This window comes from Rhinatrema bivittatum, chromosome 3, assembly GCF_901001135.1.
Source record: "Rhinatrema bivittatum chromosome 3, aRhiBiv1.1, whole genome shotgun sequence".
Classification (NCBI taxonomy): Eukaryota; Metazoa; Chordata; class Amphibia; order Gymnophiona; family Rhinatrematidae; genus Rhinatrema; species Rhinatrema bivittatum.
In genome coordinates, this window is record NC_042617.1 from 505,342,516 (window position 1) to 505,358,641 (window position 16,126).

Genomic DNA, 16,126 nt, shown 5'->3' on the forward strand with positions numbered 1-16,126 from the left:
ACATGGTAATAAAACTTTTTTTTTTTTTTGGCATTTTTCTATTTAAAACTAACAATTTGAGGGTTTGCTCTGTGGTTTGGTTGCAGTGCTGTATGTTGCATTGCAAGAGGTTCAGGTTTGGATCTCCTATTGTGGCAACCCCTGCTGGAAAGAATATTGAGTTTAGACTTGAGGTCAGCAAAGGTTTATTGTCTGACAAGACAGAAATATGGGTATAAGAAAAAAAAAAAGACCCATTTCAGAAAAACAACAAGGCCTGCTTGAGCCAGTTCTCTTGCTCTCTGTACCTCTCGGGTGGGGTCAAGCTTGAAGTCTCCGAATACTGTAGAACTAGAACATGCAGTGCAACATGCCTTACCACAAACCCAGTCCCACCTTAATATTTCCCTGAAGTCCACTGAGCTCCTCAGCTTCCTCTTCCTGCATGTACACCCTTTCAATAGATCCCCTAAGCATACCAGAACTTCATTCCTCCCCACCATCCTCCCAGGCTCCCCTCTACTATCTTTCATGTTTACATTTGCATTTTTCAAATTCTAAGCACCTTCCTGTCACTTCAACCTATACAGAAAGTAGCGGACAGAACAGGAGCCCCTGATGCTGTATCAAGGTAAGTTATTCTAGCAGCCCTTAGCTCATTACGCTAGTCAACATTTGGTAGCTGTAGGATACACATTTTGCATGGTCTGCTAAGTCAGGGGCTACAGTGGGGGAAATTGAATGGTAGGGGGGATAGCAGATGGGAGAATGTCACATGTTGGCTACAGCTGAGGAGATGAAGATGGCAGACTAAGGATCATAATAATTAGCAGGAAAGGCAATTTTATAAATATGGTTTTCAAGGTGATCCCTGGCAATGCCTGACAATAAGGTTTCAAGTGCTATGAATATAAAAAAAGTCTTAGCTGTAAGAAAACGATGGCAAGCTCTCCTCATAAAGCCAGGAACTGGCATATTTCTTTTTTAATTCAGAAAGAAAAAAAGTCAAGGGAGACGTGGCCCCACTTGCCAAGATTTGCATATATTAGTATGCGTAAACTGAAGACAAAAATATATACAAAAATGTAATGGATGACACATTCCCAGGGCACAATTCCCTTAGTTTCCATATAGAAAATGCATTATGTATATAAAAGTCAAAAAGTAATAATATACTGCAATATTTCACAAGCAGTGTAACTGCACAAGAGTTACAAGTGAAACTTCTCTTGATTCACTACTAATGGCTGCTTTCAGGTTAGATCATTTTTCTTTTCTACAAATTGTAAATCTTGAAAGGAAAACATCCAAAAACATGAGTTCAACTTTAACAATTAAATCGAATCTAAAAACAATTAGTTAACACATAAGCACCACATAGATACAAGATCAAATTCAAACAAGTAGAATTTGCAAAACACAAATTAAATTGCCAAAAAACCCCCAACAAAATAATGGGTAATCATGACACACCAACACAGTTTGTTCTATCAAAATGGCTGCATAATCACCTACAGTGTTGAAAGGATAAAAGGAAAAACAAAGAAAAATGTTAAAATACTTTTTAAATGTATCTATATTTATATTTAAATCCATCCCTGGAAAACACCAGAGTCCTGATGAGTACCAGGTTAGAGCGAAAATACTGTCTCAAGGGAAATGGTAGCTAAACCACAAGATTTGTGTTTAAATGTTTAGAGGATTCATAACCATCTTAAGCATATACTGTATGTCAGGGCTATAGTGATACAATGGTAATACAGTTGAATAATATTTAATAGAAGTCTCTATATGGTTTGAATTCAGACTCATACAGTGGTATTAGTATAACACTCATAGTACTATAGTGCTCTGTTTTTAGAAATAATGCAGTATGTTCTTGTCCCATGACTTAATGGCAGTGCTACAGAGTAGGAGATGCAATGCAGTTCTCCTTTGAGATGGGGGTCAGTGATGTTCAGGAACTTCATGACACAAGCTATGGATCCTGGTTCACCTTAAAACAGGCAAATAGAAATAAAAAAAACTGAAATAAATGCAGACTCCTGACCGACTCTGATATGCCCTGAGACATGAGCTCACCACTGGCTCCAATACCCCCTGAGATATTAACTTACTAGTGGCCCTATGTTCACTGCTGCTCCTGATATGTCTCACTGCCACTGATTCTTCCTAAACCACAGATCCTCCACTAGTCCTGACAGAGCTTGAGACACTGACTTATCATGGGCCCTGGTGTTTTCTCAATGAATTCTTATGGACTATATAATCATTTTGCAGAGCAAAGATTATGGAGAAAGGCTTCCCTTTCCCAGGGATGTCAAGAAAAGTCTTACACTAAGTTTAGCTTTCTTCCTATCCAAAAGCAAGCAGAGCCAAAGCACTTGAAGTGAATACGCTCCACAGCTAGAAGATGGAGAGCTATTGGTGGGCCTGGCAGCGCTCTTTTTATCATGTTTTCTATATTTTTCTCACTAAAACCACAGTGACATCCTTTAAGTGACCTTCTCTCTCCCACCTCTCTCTGGATTATAACTCTGACCCATCTGGTTCCCTTAATTCATTTATACCCTGTGACCAGAGGGAAGTGATAGGGCAATTCAGAGTAAGCTATAGAATACATGGCCTGCCTCTGGTAAAGAATGATTGCACTGTAATTTGTTTGAGTGGTTAATTCAACAAAAAAGTATTCTTTTGCACCGTGCTATTTTAAAGTGTAATGTTCAAACAGCCTGCCTAGCGGTAAAGTCTATGTGTACATTGTACACACTGACTTTACCAAATACTTTCAAAGAGTAAGTTCACTTTGAAAATACTGAATTGGCCAAGTACACGAACAAATTCACACACATAAACTTGCACCTCTTCACATGTACACTTACATACATACTTTTTAAAATCAAGAAGTATGTACATGTTACCCCTGGGCTGAGGTTCTCACCAAGAAGTCCAAGAGCCATCCTCTATTCCAGGGCTTTAGGCTATTCGAACTTTTCATGCTGTCCTTAAGTCCCTCTGTTTCCAGGATTCCCTGTCAGGTTGGTAGGGTGGTGGAGGGGAGAGAATAATGTCCAAAGCCCTGAGCATTATTTTAATAGTCTTTAAGATTTACAGTAAGAATCACGCTGGATGATGGATGTGGTGCCAACATACCGCTAGTTGATTTGAAAGTGAAATGAATAATAACTTTCAAGTTCTGATTCAATACAGTCCATTACATTAAACCTGTTCCAATAAATCTGTGACTCTTTACTGATAGTTTATTTTGACCTTCTGTTCTCACATCCCTTCCCAATTACAGGGGCAAGTTTTAGAGCTGCCTCCAGAATTGATGAAATAGGATACTTCACTAAATTTAGCTGGCATACAATGCAGTCTCACTTGTTATACCTTGATCCAGATGACTACTTCTCATCCTACCTTCTCCAGCATATTCTGATGATATTTAATTTCCATTAAAAAGAAAACTATAGAACTAAGGGTCACAATATGAAACTCCAATGGGGACTACTAAGAACCAACATCAGAAAATATTTCTTCACAGAGAGGGTGGAAGATGCCTGGAATGCCCTCCCAGAAGATATGGTGAAGATGTGGATCCCTAGAGACTAGAGGATGGAAAAGAAGAATTAGGGTAACTTATATTAACTTCAGGTGTAACATAAGAACATAAGAACATGCCTTACTGGGTCAGACCAAGGGTCCATAAGCCCAGCATCCTGTCTCCAACAGTGGCCAATCCAGGCCATAAGAACCTGGCAAGTACCCAAAAACTAAGTTATCCCATATTACTGATGCTAGTAATAGCAGTGGCTATTTTCTAAGTCAACTTAATTAATAGCAGGTAATGGACTTCTCCTCCAAGAACTTATCCAATTCTTTTTTAAACCCTGCTACACTAATTGCACTAACAACAAATTCCAGAGTTTAATTGTGCGTTGAGTGAAAGATAACTTTTTTCCGATTGGGGTAACCTGCATGAAGAAGCAGTTAATAACTTAACATAAGGCTTGGGGTGACTAGCATAGAAGGGGGTGACCAGTTCACACAACTGAGGCCACAGATTCATGAGTAGGTTGTGGTATAGAACAATTATTTATGGGACACTTTCACATTTGCAGACCAATTAGCCTTGATGCTTTTTATGCAACTGCAACATCGCTCTCGCTTTGATGGCAGGGGGGAAAAAGGGAATTAGATTCAGATTTATTTATTTATTTAAGAGTTTTTATATACCGTCATTAAGTTATTTACCATCATAACGGTTTACAATAGAGCACCTATATCAAAGAAAGTATAGATCCTAATTTACATAGATGGTGCCATTCCGATTCGGTAACAAACAGTATTTAAGAATAATGGTTTGTGCTAAGGAAATTACCTTTGGAGAAATTCCTTGGGGGATTCAGTGTTTTATGGTAATTCATCCTGAAGGTTTGACTACAGTTAAAAGTGAGTGGGCTACTTTCCAGTAGTATCTGGAAAATATGCGTTGGGTGCTCTGAGTCCGCTTAGCCTTATTTATTTGCCTGCGTCATTTTCTTTCTTGAAGGCTTGTTTGAAAAGCCAGGTTTTGAGGTGTGTTTTGAAAAGTTTATGATTACTCTGAAGTCTTAAGTCAAGGGGCATTGAGTTCCATATTGTGGGACCAGCCAGAGATAGTGCACGTTCCCTAACTTGGGTAAGTCTTGCTGTTTTTACAGATGGAATAATCAAAAGAGCTTTGTTTGCTGATCTTAAATTTCTGTGTGGGATGTGTACTCGAAGTGCTGTGTTCAGCCACTCTACTTTTTCGTCATGGATCAGTTTGTGTGTTAAGCAAAGTGCTTTGAACTGTATTCTCTGTTCTATGGGTAGCCAATGTAGAGTGGCAAGTGTATCTGTTATGTGGTCTCTTTTACTTTTTCCAGTGAGAATTCGAGCTGCAGCGTTTTGTAAAATTTGTAGTGGTCTTATTGTAGTGTAGGGTAGACCAAGTAGTAAAGTTGGGACCCAAATTTTATGGTATTTATATGTAGAAATTAGGGAAAAATCACAGGTCTACTTCTTTGGCCAAGTCCAAAAGCAAAGCAATGACAAGCAAAATTGTCTGAATTGTCAAGAAAGCTGCTCACCCTGTGAAAATGATGCTAGCAGTAATTTTGTTATGGGTTTGAAAGTGGCTTGGTTTTGATTGTAAATATTATTAACTTTAACATAAGGCTTGGGGGTAACCAATACAGAGAGGCAGTTATTATCCTTAACAGAAATTTGGGAGTAACCTGCACAGAGCAGCAGTTACTATCATATGAAACTTGCTGGGAAGACTGGATGGAATTTTTGGTCTTTTTCCACCATCATTTCTATGTTACTATGTATAAAATATCACAAATTTACCCATGTCAGTGCTTTTCAATTTTTATTTCATGGCACACTTTCAAGTTTGTTGAATCCTTGTGGCACACCAAACCAAATTTTGCACTATTCTCACCCTCACCCCCTCCTTTCCCGCTGCAGAAGGTAAATTAGCATTTTTAAATTTGTGTGTGCCTCATTCTGCCGGCTTCAATTTGACATCTGCACTTGTGGAACCCGCAGGCCTTGCGAGATTACAGCCCCCCACACATCTGAACTTCAGGCTGAAGCTGGCAAAGGAACTGCATACAGGTAAGAAGTACTGCTCTCTTCCTGCCAGTGGGAAGGAAGGTAAAACTACCAGAGTTCTAGTGGTGAATCTGGTACACTTGCTCCCTGTAGTGCTAGTAGTGAGTGAGCAGTGACTGTCCCCATGGACAATTGTACCATTCTACTCTTAAAATAAACCTAAGCGCACATTTTTAAGTTTTGCCACCACTAGATATTTTTGAGCCCAATACAAAAGCTGCCAAGCTGCATAAAAGAGAATTTGTTTTATACCACTCCTCGAAAAAACTGTCAACAAACAACTCTCAGAATTCCTCGAGGATAACCATATCCTTGCACCTACTCAATATGGTTTCCGGAAATCCCACAGCACAGAGACACTTCTACTCTCCCTGTCAGACCATATCCTTAAAGGATTTGATAAAGGGCAATCCTATATTCTGGCCTTTCTCGACATCTCCTCTGCATTCGATACCATCAGCCATTCCATTCTCTTACAACGATTAACAGAAATCGGTGTTACAGGTGTTGCTCACAACTGGTTCAACTCTTACCTCAGTAACAGAAACTGCAAAATCCAACTAGGAAATCACGAATCCAAGGCCATCCCCCTCAATCAGGGTGTCCCACAAGGCTCATCCCTCTCTTCTACCCTTTTCAATATTTACATGCTACCCCTCTGTGACCTCCTCTCTAATCTCAACCTGCATCATTATGTCTACGCTGACGATGTTCAGTTACTCATTCCAATCACTGACTCTCCATCCAAAGCAATTGAAATCTGGAATGATACGCTCCACTCCATTAACAAACTCTTATCTTCCATCCATTTAGCTCTTAACACTACCAAAACTGAAATCATGCTCATCTCACCTCAAAACCATCCTAACCCCCCCCCCCCCCCCCCCCCCCCCCCCTTAGTCATATTCCATTTGCCCAACAAGTCCGTGATCTTGGCGTCATCCTTGATGGTCATTTCACGCTGAAGAAATTCATCAGTAATATACTAAAAGACGGTTTCTTTAAACTCCACTCCTTAAAAAAACTGAAACCCCTATTACATCCCCCCGACTTCCGTACAGTCCTACAAACCACCATCTTTGCCAAAACTGATTTATTTATTTATTTATTTATTTATTTAAGTTTTTTTATATACCAACATTCAGGACGATAGTCCCATCATGCTGGTTCACAAGAAACAGGGGTGCAATAATAATAAAACTTTACAATTTGAACAATAGTGCAGAAAAGCAGTTACATATAACAAGGAAATCAATAACTTGGAGTGAGAAGGAAAATGAAGATCAGATAATTATATATATGTATAAATAGCATTGAATAAATAACATTTATTAACGTTATTACTAGCGAAGCGTGTTGATTGATGGGAGTTAAATAATGTTGGAGTTAGGAAATGCCTGCGTGAACAGCCACGTCTTGAGTTTTTTCTTGAATTTTGAGATGCTGGGTTCCATTCTAAGATCCGGGGGAATGGAGTTCCATAAAGTTGGACCGGCTGTGGAGAATGCCCGATCTCTAAGCGTGATGTGTCTGGTAGTTTTGGCTGGAGGTACTTGAAGTGATCCTTTGTAAGCATCTCTTGTCGGTCTTGTTGAATGGTGTAATCGGAGGGGGATATGGAGATCGATTGGAGCTAATTGATGGATTAATGGATTAATTGATGGATTAATGGATTAATTACATTACTGTAATGCTCTTCTCCTTGGCCTTCCGAACAACTCCATCCACCCCATTCAAATACTGCAAAACACAACAGCCCGGATCTTGACTAACTCACGCAGAAATGATCATATCACACCTGTATTAAAAGATTTACACTGGCTCCCTATTACATCCCGCATCCAATATAAGGCTCTCTCTCTTGTCCACAAGGCCTTATAGAATCCCGAAATGAACTGGTTTAATGAATCCTTCCGCCTCCACCAATCTAACAGGCCTACCAGACACCAACATCTCGCCACCATGCCTACCCCCTCTCCCAAACTCTATAAACTTACCTCCACGAGAGCCCGAGCGCTCTCGATCGCCGGGCCGACCCTTTGGAACACAATGCCAGTTGAATTACGGCAAGAAGAATGCACAAAAACCTTTAAACGGAAGCTGAAGACTTGGCTCTTTACTAAAGCCTACACCTAATTTCTCAATCTTTCTCTCCATTCTCTTTTCCCACCCTCTCCTCTCTCTCCTTACTGTTCAGTTCGCTTATATTCCCTATTTCCTCAATTCTCTCTTTCCCCACCTTCCACTACACTACACTCCACCCTCCCTTCCTTCCCCTCCCCCCCCCACCCCATCCCTCTACCCCTACGTCTCATTCAATCCCTACACATTCTACCTTCCTTCCCTCTCCCCCCCCCCTAGGTTCCTCTGCCCCCTTCTCTTTTCAAACTCTACTCAAATTTATTTAATATGTCATCGCCTCATATTGGATATGTATATACTGTTATAATATTATTTTATTTTATATATATTAGTAAAGCTTATTCTTAACATTCAACATTCAATGTTACTTTCCCTCCTTATATCCCCCCACTTACCCCCCCCTCAATTGTTCTTTTGTTAATTTGTTATAAATTGTCGATATAACTCTGTTCGATGTAAAACGCCTCCCCAGGCGTCTGTTTGCGTTACAATGTGAACCGATGTGATATCCCTGATGAATGTCGGTCTATAAAAATTTTAAATAAATAAATAAATAAATACCAGAATACATCTAAATTAGCCTACAAAATCCAGTTATTCCCAGCATGTAAATTCTAATTGGGAGACACTTCCATTTCAACTGGGTCACAAGATATTCATATTGATAAGTTATTAATATTCTCTATTAAACAATGCTTCCAATCTCTGGTGTTTCTGGCTCATTGTTTTGTTTTGTTTTGTTTTCTCATTCACTGGCTTTCTTTTTTTTAATTTTCCTTCTCTCCCTGGTGTCTTCTTTCTATTTCCTCTGTCTCTAACCTTCAGAGTGGATATTTTAATACTTTTCAGTCTTTCCACTCTTTCCTTGATGTTCTCCTTTCCTCCTCTTCCTTTCTCTCCTCCATTCTTCATTCCCTTTCTCCTTCATTATTTTCCAGGATTCCCCCACTCCAAAATTCATGGTCATCTCTTTCTCTCCCCCATCCCCAGCTCTCTCCTTTTTGCAGTCTTCTTTCTCTGTCCCCTTTCTGTCCATCTAATACCTGGTGCCCTCTCCTACTCCCCTATCCAGAGTTCTTTCTCTTCTCCCTGCCCCAACTCCAAATTTCTCCCCTATTCCAAGTCCCCCTTTCTCTCCCTGATCCTGAGTCATTTCTCCATATCCATCTTCCTAGTACCTGATCCTCTGTCTCTTTCTCTGTCCTGGGTTCTCTTTCCCTCTCCATTACCCTGTCCCTTGTCTAGGATCCTCTCTCTCTTCTTCCTCAATCCCTGGTCTTCTATCTATCGTCTCCTACACCCTCCTGGTTTTACCCCCATTCTTCCTCATACCTGATTCTCTCTTCCTCAGTGGGATAGCCAGAACTGTTGCGATCCTGGGCCGTGCCCCGGGATCCCCACTCACCACGCGGCCCGCCCCGGCCGCGGGAGCTCCTCTCCGGCCGTCCAGGCCTGAGACGCGAGGGAGACGCCGCCGACAATCCACTTCTGGCCCCGCCCCCTAGGCACATGCGCGTGCGCAGGGGCTCTAAATTTAAAGGGGCCAGCGTGGGAAAACTGAAGACAGCCTCCTGATGATGTCAGACGCTGCCGAGTTATTTAAACCCGGCAGTCACAGCTAACCCTCGCCTTGGAACGAGGTTCACTCTTCGGAGTAGCTAGTTGTGCTTCCTGCTTCCCGGTCCCTGCTTGTTTCTGACGTCTGATTCCTGGCTTTTGGCATTTGACATCTGACTTCTGGCTCCCAACCTTGGCTTGTTCTGGACTTCGGCTTCATCGCTCTCCACTGCCGCAGGTACTTCTTCTTCACCCACCTGGAGGTTTCTCCTAAGCCCCAGTGGCTTGGGTCCTCAAGGCTCTTCCCGGGGGGACTGCGGGCTTCCAAAGGTGAAGTCTCTCCTGACCTCCTGGGCACCATCTCATCATCAGATACCTCGGCAGGCTGCGCTTCTGATCCTTGGTTGCATAGGATCCACCTAAGACCAAGAGGCCCGAGTCCCTATGGGCTCCTCCTGGGGGGACATCGGGCTTCCAGTGGTGAAGCCCTCTTCAAAGTCTCTCCTCAACGCTGCCTCCCGGCTGCGACGCCCACTGTGGGGTTCCACAGCACTACACCTGCCGTCTCAGCTGGCCCAAGGGTCCAGGATCCTAACAAGAACTGATTTGTTGGCTGGACACAAGGTTAACATGGGTGGGCTGTAGCAATGCAGGTCTGAGACCTACTAGTGGTACTCTTATTGATAAATAATGCCATATACTGCATCCTGCAATTGCTTTCTATGTAGTATGCAACAGCCGTTATGCATCATGTGTGAAATTTAAAACAGTTTACCTCAATTATTTCAAGTGCTTAGCATTAAAAATTCCTTATTAATCTTATAAAATTATTTTATATTTATTGCAGTTTTATAAATGCAGAAGAATATCATGAAAAAAAATCAGATCCAATCAATTATGTAATAAAACAAAAATCATCATATGATGCGAATGGATGATATAGATTCTCGTTGTTCTCCTCTTCAACGACGGAAATTCCTGTTGATATGGGACTCGTATATCCAGGTTCTCCCACACCGATCCAGGACTGATTTTGAACAATTAAGCATTTTTTTCTTATACCTTCAGTACTTACAATGGAGCCTTTAATTCTGTTATTTATTGCTTAGCTGACACAGTGTGGCATTTGTGTTTTTTCTTACTGCCTCACAGAGAATTGGGGGGGGGGGGGGGGGATGGTGTTATGCTTCAGAGAGGTGGATCCCTTGTCTGAGGTAGAGTTGGCGCTACCTGTCGGGGTAAACCCCCTCAGGTCCCTACCATCGGGAGGCGAGGCTTAACTGATGCAGGGGCCGGCTGGAGCTTCACCAATACCAACTCTGTTCCCCGTGGGTTGAGCCCTTGGGTGCATGGGGCCAGCTGGTCTCAGATGGGCCCATGCACCCAAGGAATTGAAGACGGGAACTGGATTCGAAGACAGGAACCGGAAAACGGACCAGGAGCCAAGAAACCAAGGCAAGGTCTGAGGGGCAGACCTTGCCTTAAATGGAGGAAAGCCAGGAGAGGCCCCAGGGAGGGGCCACGAAAATTTCCTGTCGTGGTCCCTTTAAATAAGGAGAGAGGCCCGGCAGGGGAGGAGCCAGCATCAGGGAGGAAGGCAGGCCAGAGATGCGGCCAAGCTCGGCGGAGGCTGGGATGGCTGCGAGGAGAGACGTCGGGGACGGCTGCCTGTTGCTGCCAGCACCCCAGGAGTGACCCGTCTGTGCCGGTAAGTGGCTGGCACCGGCTGCGGGCCGCCGCAACCGGCAGCCATAACAGATGGGAGGGAAGGGGGGTAGGGGATGAGGTTCCGTATGTATATTTTCATATTTTCAATTTATGTTACTGGTTCAAGGATGCATCAGAACCAAAGCATCCTCTGTCATGTTGAATTGTTCATGCAAATAGTAAAAAACATTTCAGATTAAAAACAAAAATCAATGTATTCTTTCATGAATCCTCTTTGTAGAAAGCCAGAGATTAACATTACTACAATAAAATAGCATTAATCATCAGAACAGGTGCAGAGCAGAGCTAGGACAATTCATATTACAACCAACATGAAAAAAAAATTCAAATCCTGATGTCACCTCAGCAAAAAATATCCCTCCACTGCAAAACATTTTGTAAAGTAACACTAACCCCTGCAAAAAAAAAAAAAAAAAAGACATCTAGAACCTTGCTATACCATACAATCACAGCACTGACTCTCAGGCCTCTAATAACAGTAACCTTATGAAAAAGCAGCAATGCAAATACTACACCAGGCCCTAGAATATTAATACATCACCAAATGGAGTAACAGAACAAGCTGGAGTTCTACAGAGAAACTACACGCTAGCAGAAATACTGCACTTCAGTCTCACACACACACAGGCAAAACAGAGACCGACCTTTACCTATAATAGAAATAAGAGGCTACAAATTAGAAACAGAAACATGGAGACAAAAGCAAAATAGAAATCCTGAGAAACCAGACTCTGAAGAATGGAATACTGAAGAAAGAGCAAAATACAAAAATATAAGAAATGCACATTCTGAAAGATGACATATTCAATTGCTAAAATCTCAAAATATATATATATTTTTTTTTATCTTTATTGTTAGATCTTTGTATTTTTCTGATCAGTTAGCCCCTGTCTCTTTTTTCCTACTTTTCTTTTGTTGGTCATTTCCTAATTTTCAGGGTCTCTTTTCTCTTTTTGTTTCTTTTCCTACTGACTTTTCTGCCTCTCTCACATACTCACACACACACACACACACACACATATAGATGCTCATGCTTTCTCACAGACTCTGTCACACACACAAGATCTCCCCCCCCCCCCCCCCCCCTTCCCACAAGCTTTCACTCTCCCATTCTCTACCACAGTACTTCTCAATCCTGTCTCCTTGGGGCATATCTAGCCAGTCAGGAACCTGACAACCTGACTGGTTAGGTGTAGCCCAAGGACTGGGTTGAGAAGTACTGCTCTACCATACACACCCACACACATACACACACATACATACACATACATGCAAGCTCTCACTCTCATATATTCTCCCACAAACACAAGCTCTCACTCTATCACACACACCCCCAGGCTCCCATTCTCACACATACAGATGCATAACCAGATTCCCATTGTTATACAAACAAAAATGATTACCCAAGCTCCCGTTATTATACACACACAGATGCACACCCTGTCTCCCATTCTCATACACACACAGATGCACACCCAGACTCCCATTCTCACACACACAGAGGCCCCTAGTTTCCCATTCTTACCAACACACACACACAGGCTCTCATTTTCATCCACACAATACTCCAAGGCTCCCATTCTCACCCACCCAGGCTCTTAGTCTCACACACACCCCTAAAAGGTTCCCATTCTCACCCACACACACCCACTAAGGCTCTCAGTCTTACCCCCCCCACACACACACACCAGTTCCCAATCTCAATCACACACACACAAACTCCCATTCTGACACACACACACATTCACCACCAGTTTCCCATTTTCATCCACACAACTCACCCAGGCTCCCATTCTTTGCCTCCCCCCCATACATATCCATGCTCCCATTCTCAACCACACACACCCAGGCTCCCATTCTCATCCACACAACCCCCTGAGGCTTCCATTCTCACCTACACTCACCCACCCAGGCTCCCATTCTCACACACACATACACCCACACCCAGGTTCCCATTCTTACCCACACACACACCCAGGCTCCCATTCTCACTGACTGACATACACACACACACACACACCGAGGCTCCCATTATCATCCACCACCATACACATCCCAGGCTCCCATTTTCACTCACACACACACACACACACACACACACACATACACACACACACACACACACACACACACACACACACACACACCCCTAGGCTTCTATTATTACACACACACACACAGGTTCCTATTCTCATCCCCATACACATACCCACACTCCCATTCTCACCCATACACATACATTCAGGCTCTCATTCTCATACACACACAGAGGGCCTTTTCTTTAGGCACAGCCAAACCCCTAAACCCCTTCCACTGCTGTGGGGATGGGATCCCATGACAGCATTGCTGCCCTGGCTCTCTTCTTCACCATCACGGCCCGCTTTTTTGCCAACACAGGGATAGGATCCTGCAACAGCACTGTAACTCTGGCCCTCTTCTTCAGCATTGTGGGTATACTCAGCACCATGGCTGCACTGCTGAATATACTGCACTACTTAGGGGGATAAGTTATTCAACTAACTCTTAAGTGATACATTCAAATATTCCTAAGGGATTTTTTTTGTTTTAGCAGAATGTTTCAAAAAATCACAGAACACGTATTCATCAGACACTGTGACATGATTTCTGAAACATATATTATGCAAAACAAAGCTTATTATTTAAAAATAAGATGTCCAGTTATGTTTTGGGAAGGGTTGCAGTGGGGACATAATGATAGTTGAGTTTAATTATAAACATTCAGGGGGAGCCTATGAGCCTGAAAATTAATTGAGGAGGATGCACAAGCTGAATGACCTAAGGAAGTGGTTCCCAAATCTGTTCTGGGGGGCCCCAGCCACTCATGTTTCCAGGATACTGCAATGACTAAGCTTGAGTAGGAGAAAGCTAGGGGCTGCCTCATGGCTCACTGGCCCTGGGTTGTTTTTATGTTTCTCCAGCTGTTGCTGCTGCCACTTTAAAAAGATCTACAGCATTGCAGCCTGAGGAGCCCAGGAGGCAGGAGAGACAGAAAGAGGGAGAGGAGAGGGGGCTGCCACTTGGCAGGGGTAAAGAGGGGAGACAAAGAAGGGATTGCTGATATACAATAGATTGGGGGGGGGAGGGCAAAAAAAAGAGAGGGGGCTGCTGCTGCTTGGCAGGGGATGGGTGAGGGTGAAAGGGGAATGCAAAACAAGTAGTGGGTGGAGCAGAAAGAAGTCAATCAAGGGCAAGTGGTGGGGGATGCAGGGCAAGGAATGGGGAGACTCAGGGCACAGAATGGATCAGTGAGGGATGCAAGGCAAGGAGTGGAGAAGAAAGAGAAAAATAATCACATTTTAGCATTATTTTGGATATGTGTATCCAAAGTTACGAGCTGAGGAGACTGGGAGGATTATAGCGTTAGCCACATAAATAGAGAAAGGAGGAAGAGGGTAAGTGGGTTTGGGGGGAAAGATAAGGAGCTTTGTCTTGGCCATGTTGAGCTTAAGGAGGTAGGGCAACCAGGTACCAATGTCAGACAAGTAGGCTGAGATCTGGGACTGAATTCCTGATGAAATTTCTGGTGTAGAGTGGTAAATCTGGGAATCATCAGCATAAAGATGGTATTGAAAGCCATGAGAGGAAATCAGAGCACCAGAATTAGTATTCAGAGAGAGGAGAAGAGAGTGCAGGACAAAACCCTGAAGGACACCAAATTGATGGTGGGATGGCAGTAGAGGACGATCCGCCAGAGGAAACACTAAAAGTGTGATGGGAGAGGTAAGAAGAGAACCAAGACAGGACATAGCCCTGACATCCAAGTGAGTACAGGGTATCCAGGAGTAGGTGGTGATAAACAGTTTCAAAAGCAGCAGATAGGCCAAGAAGGATAAGGACTCAGTAAAGGCCTTTGGTATTAGGCATAAACATATCATTGGAGGCTTTTGCAAGGGCTGTTTCTGTGGAATGTAGAGGGTGAAAATCAGAGTGGAGTGAATCAAGAATGGCTTGAGATGAAAGTCAAGACAACAGTGGAGAATAGCATGTTCAAGTAATAACATAAGAACATGCCATACTGGGTCAGACCAAGGGTCCATCAAGCCCAGCATCCTGTTTCTAACAGTGGCCAATCCAGGCCATAAGAACCTGGCAAGTACCCAAAAACTAAGTCTATTCAATGTTATTGTTGCTAGTAATAGCAGTGACTATTTTCTAAGTCAACTTAATTAATAGCAGGTAATGGACTTCTCCTCCAAGAACTTATCCAATCCTTTTTTAAACCCAGCTATACTAACTGCACTAACCACATCCTCTGGCAACAAATTCCAGCGTGTAATTGTGCATTGAGTGAAAAAGAACTTTCTCCGATTAGTTTTAAATGTGCCACATGCTAACTTCATGGATTTCCCCCTTTTGAAAGCAAAAGGGATGAGGGAGATGGGCCAATAGTTGGCAAGACAGGTAGGGTCCAGTGAAAGTTATTTGAGAAGTGGTGTGATCACAGCATGTTTTAAGGCAGCAGGAGCAATAGCAGTGGAAAGTGATAGATTGAGGATGTGACAAATGGACGGGATGACTGCAATGGAGATAGAGCTGAGGAACTAGATAGGAATGGGGTCAGAGGAACAAGTAGTAAGTTTGGAGGAGGAGAGAAGTTGGGCAGTTTCCTTCACTATGACTTCAGTAAAGTAGGAGAGAATGGCGGAGGCCAAGGGAAAGGTAGAGGAAAGAAGTGGGGAAGAGAGAGAAAGAAGTGACCTAGTTGAGAACTGAAGACTAATTTTGTGAATCTTGCCATGGAAGTAGTCAGCCATAGTCTGGGCAGAGAATGAAGGAGGGAAGGGAGGCGAAGGAAGTTTGAAGAGGGAATTTAGTGTAGCAAGGAGTAAAGCCAGGTCTCAGTCAAAGCAAGGAGGTGAAGAATTTGAGAGATATAGAGGTCATGAATATAGGCAAGCTTCTTGGAAATAGAGTGTGTATTCCACAGGAAGTATGAGAAAGGATGAGGGAGAACAGGAATAGTTATAATATATAAGGGTAATGGTTTGATATGCACCGATGTGGTGAAAGTTGCCTTGGAGGGCCACAATTGGGTCTGATATCCTTGACTGAGAGT

At 42.9% G+C, this 16,126-nt stretch overlaps 1 protein-coding gene across 3 annotated transcripts in view; it reads right to left on the reverse strand.

Moving 5' to 3' along the window:
* The window catches only part of MSRA (methionine sulfoxide reductase A), a 1,098,176-nt gene that overhangs the window by 304,293 nt on the left and 777,757 nt on the right, over positions 1–16,126 (reverse strand). The window contains exon 6 of one of the 3 annotated variants that reach the window (XM_029596157.1): positions 7,285–7,362. The exons of the other annotated variants lie outside the window; for them this stretch is intronic. Coding sequence (XP_029452017.1) covers positions 7,300–7,362 — 63 coding nt within the window. The 3' untranslated portion in view covers positions 7,285–7,299. Of the gene's footprint in view, positions 1–7,284; positions 7,363–16,126 lie in introns of those variants that run through there. 3 annotated transcript variants of the gene reach the window in all.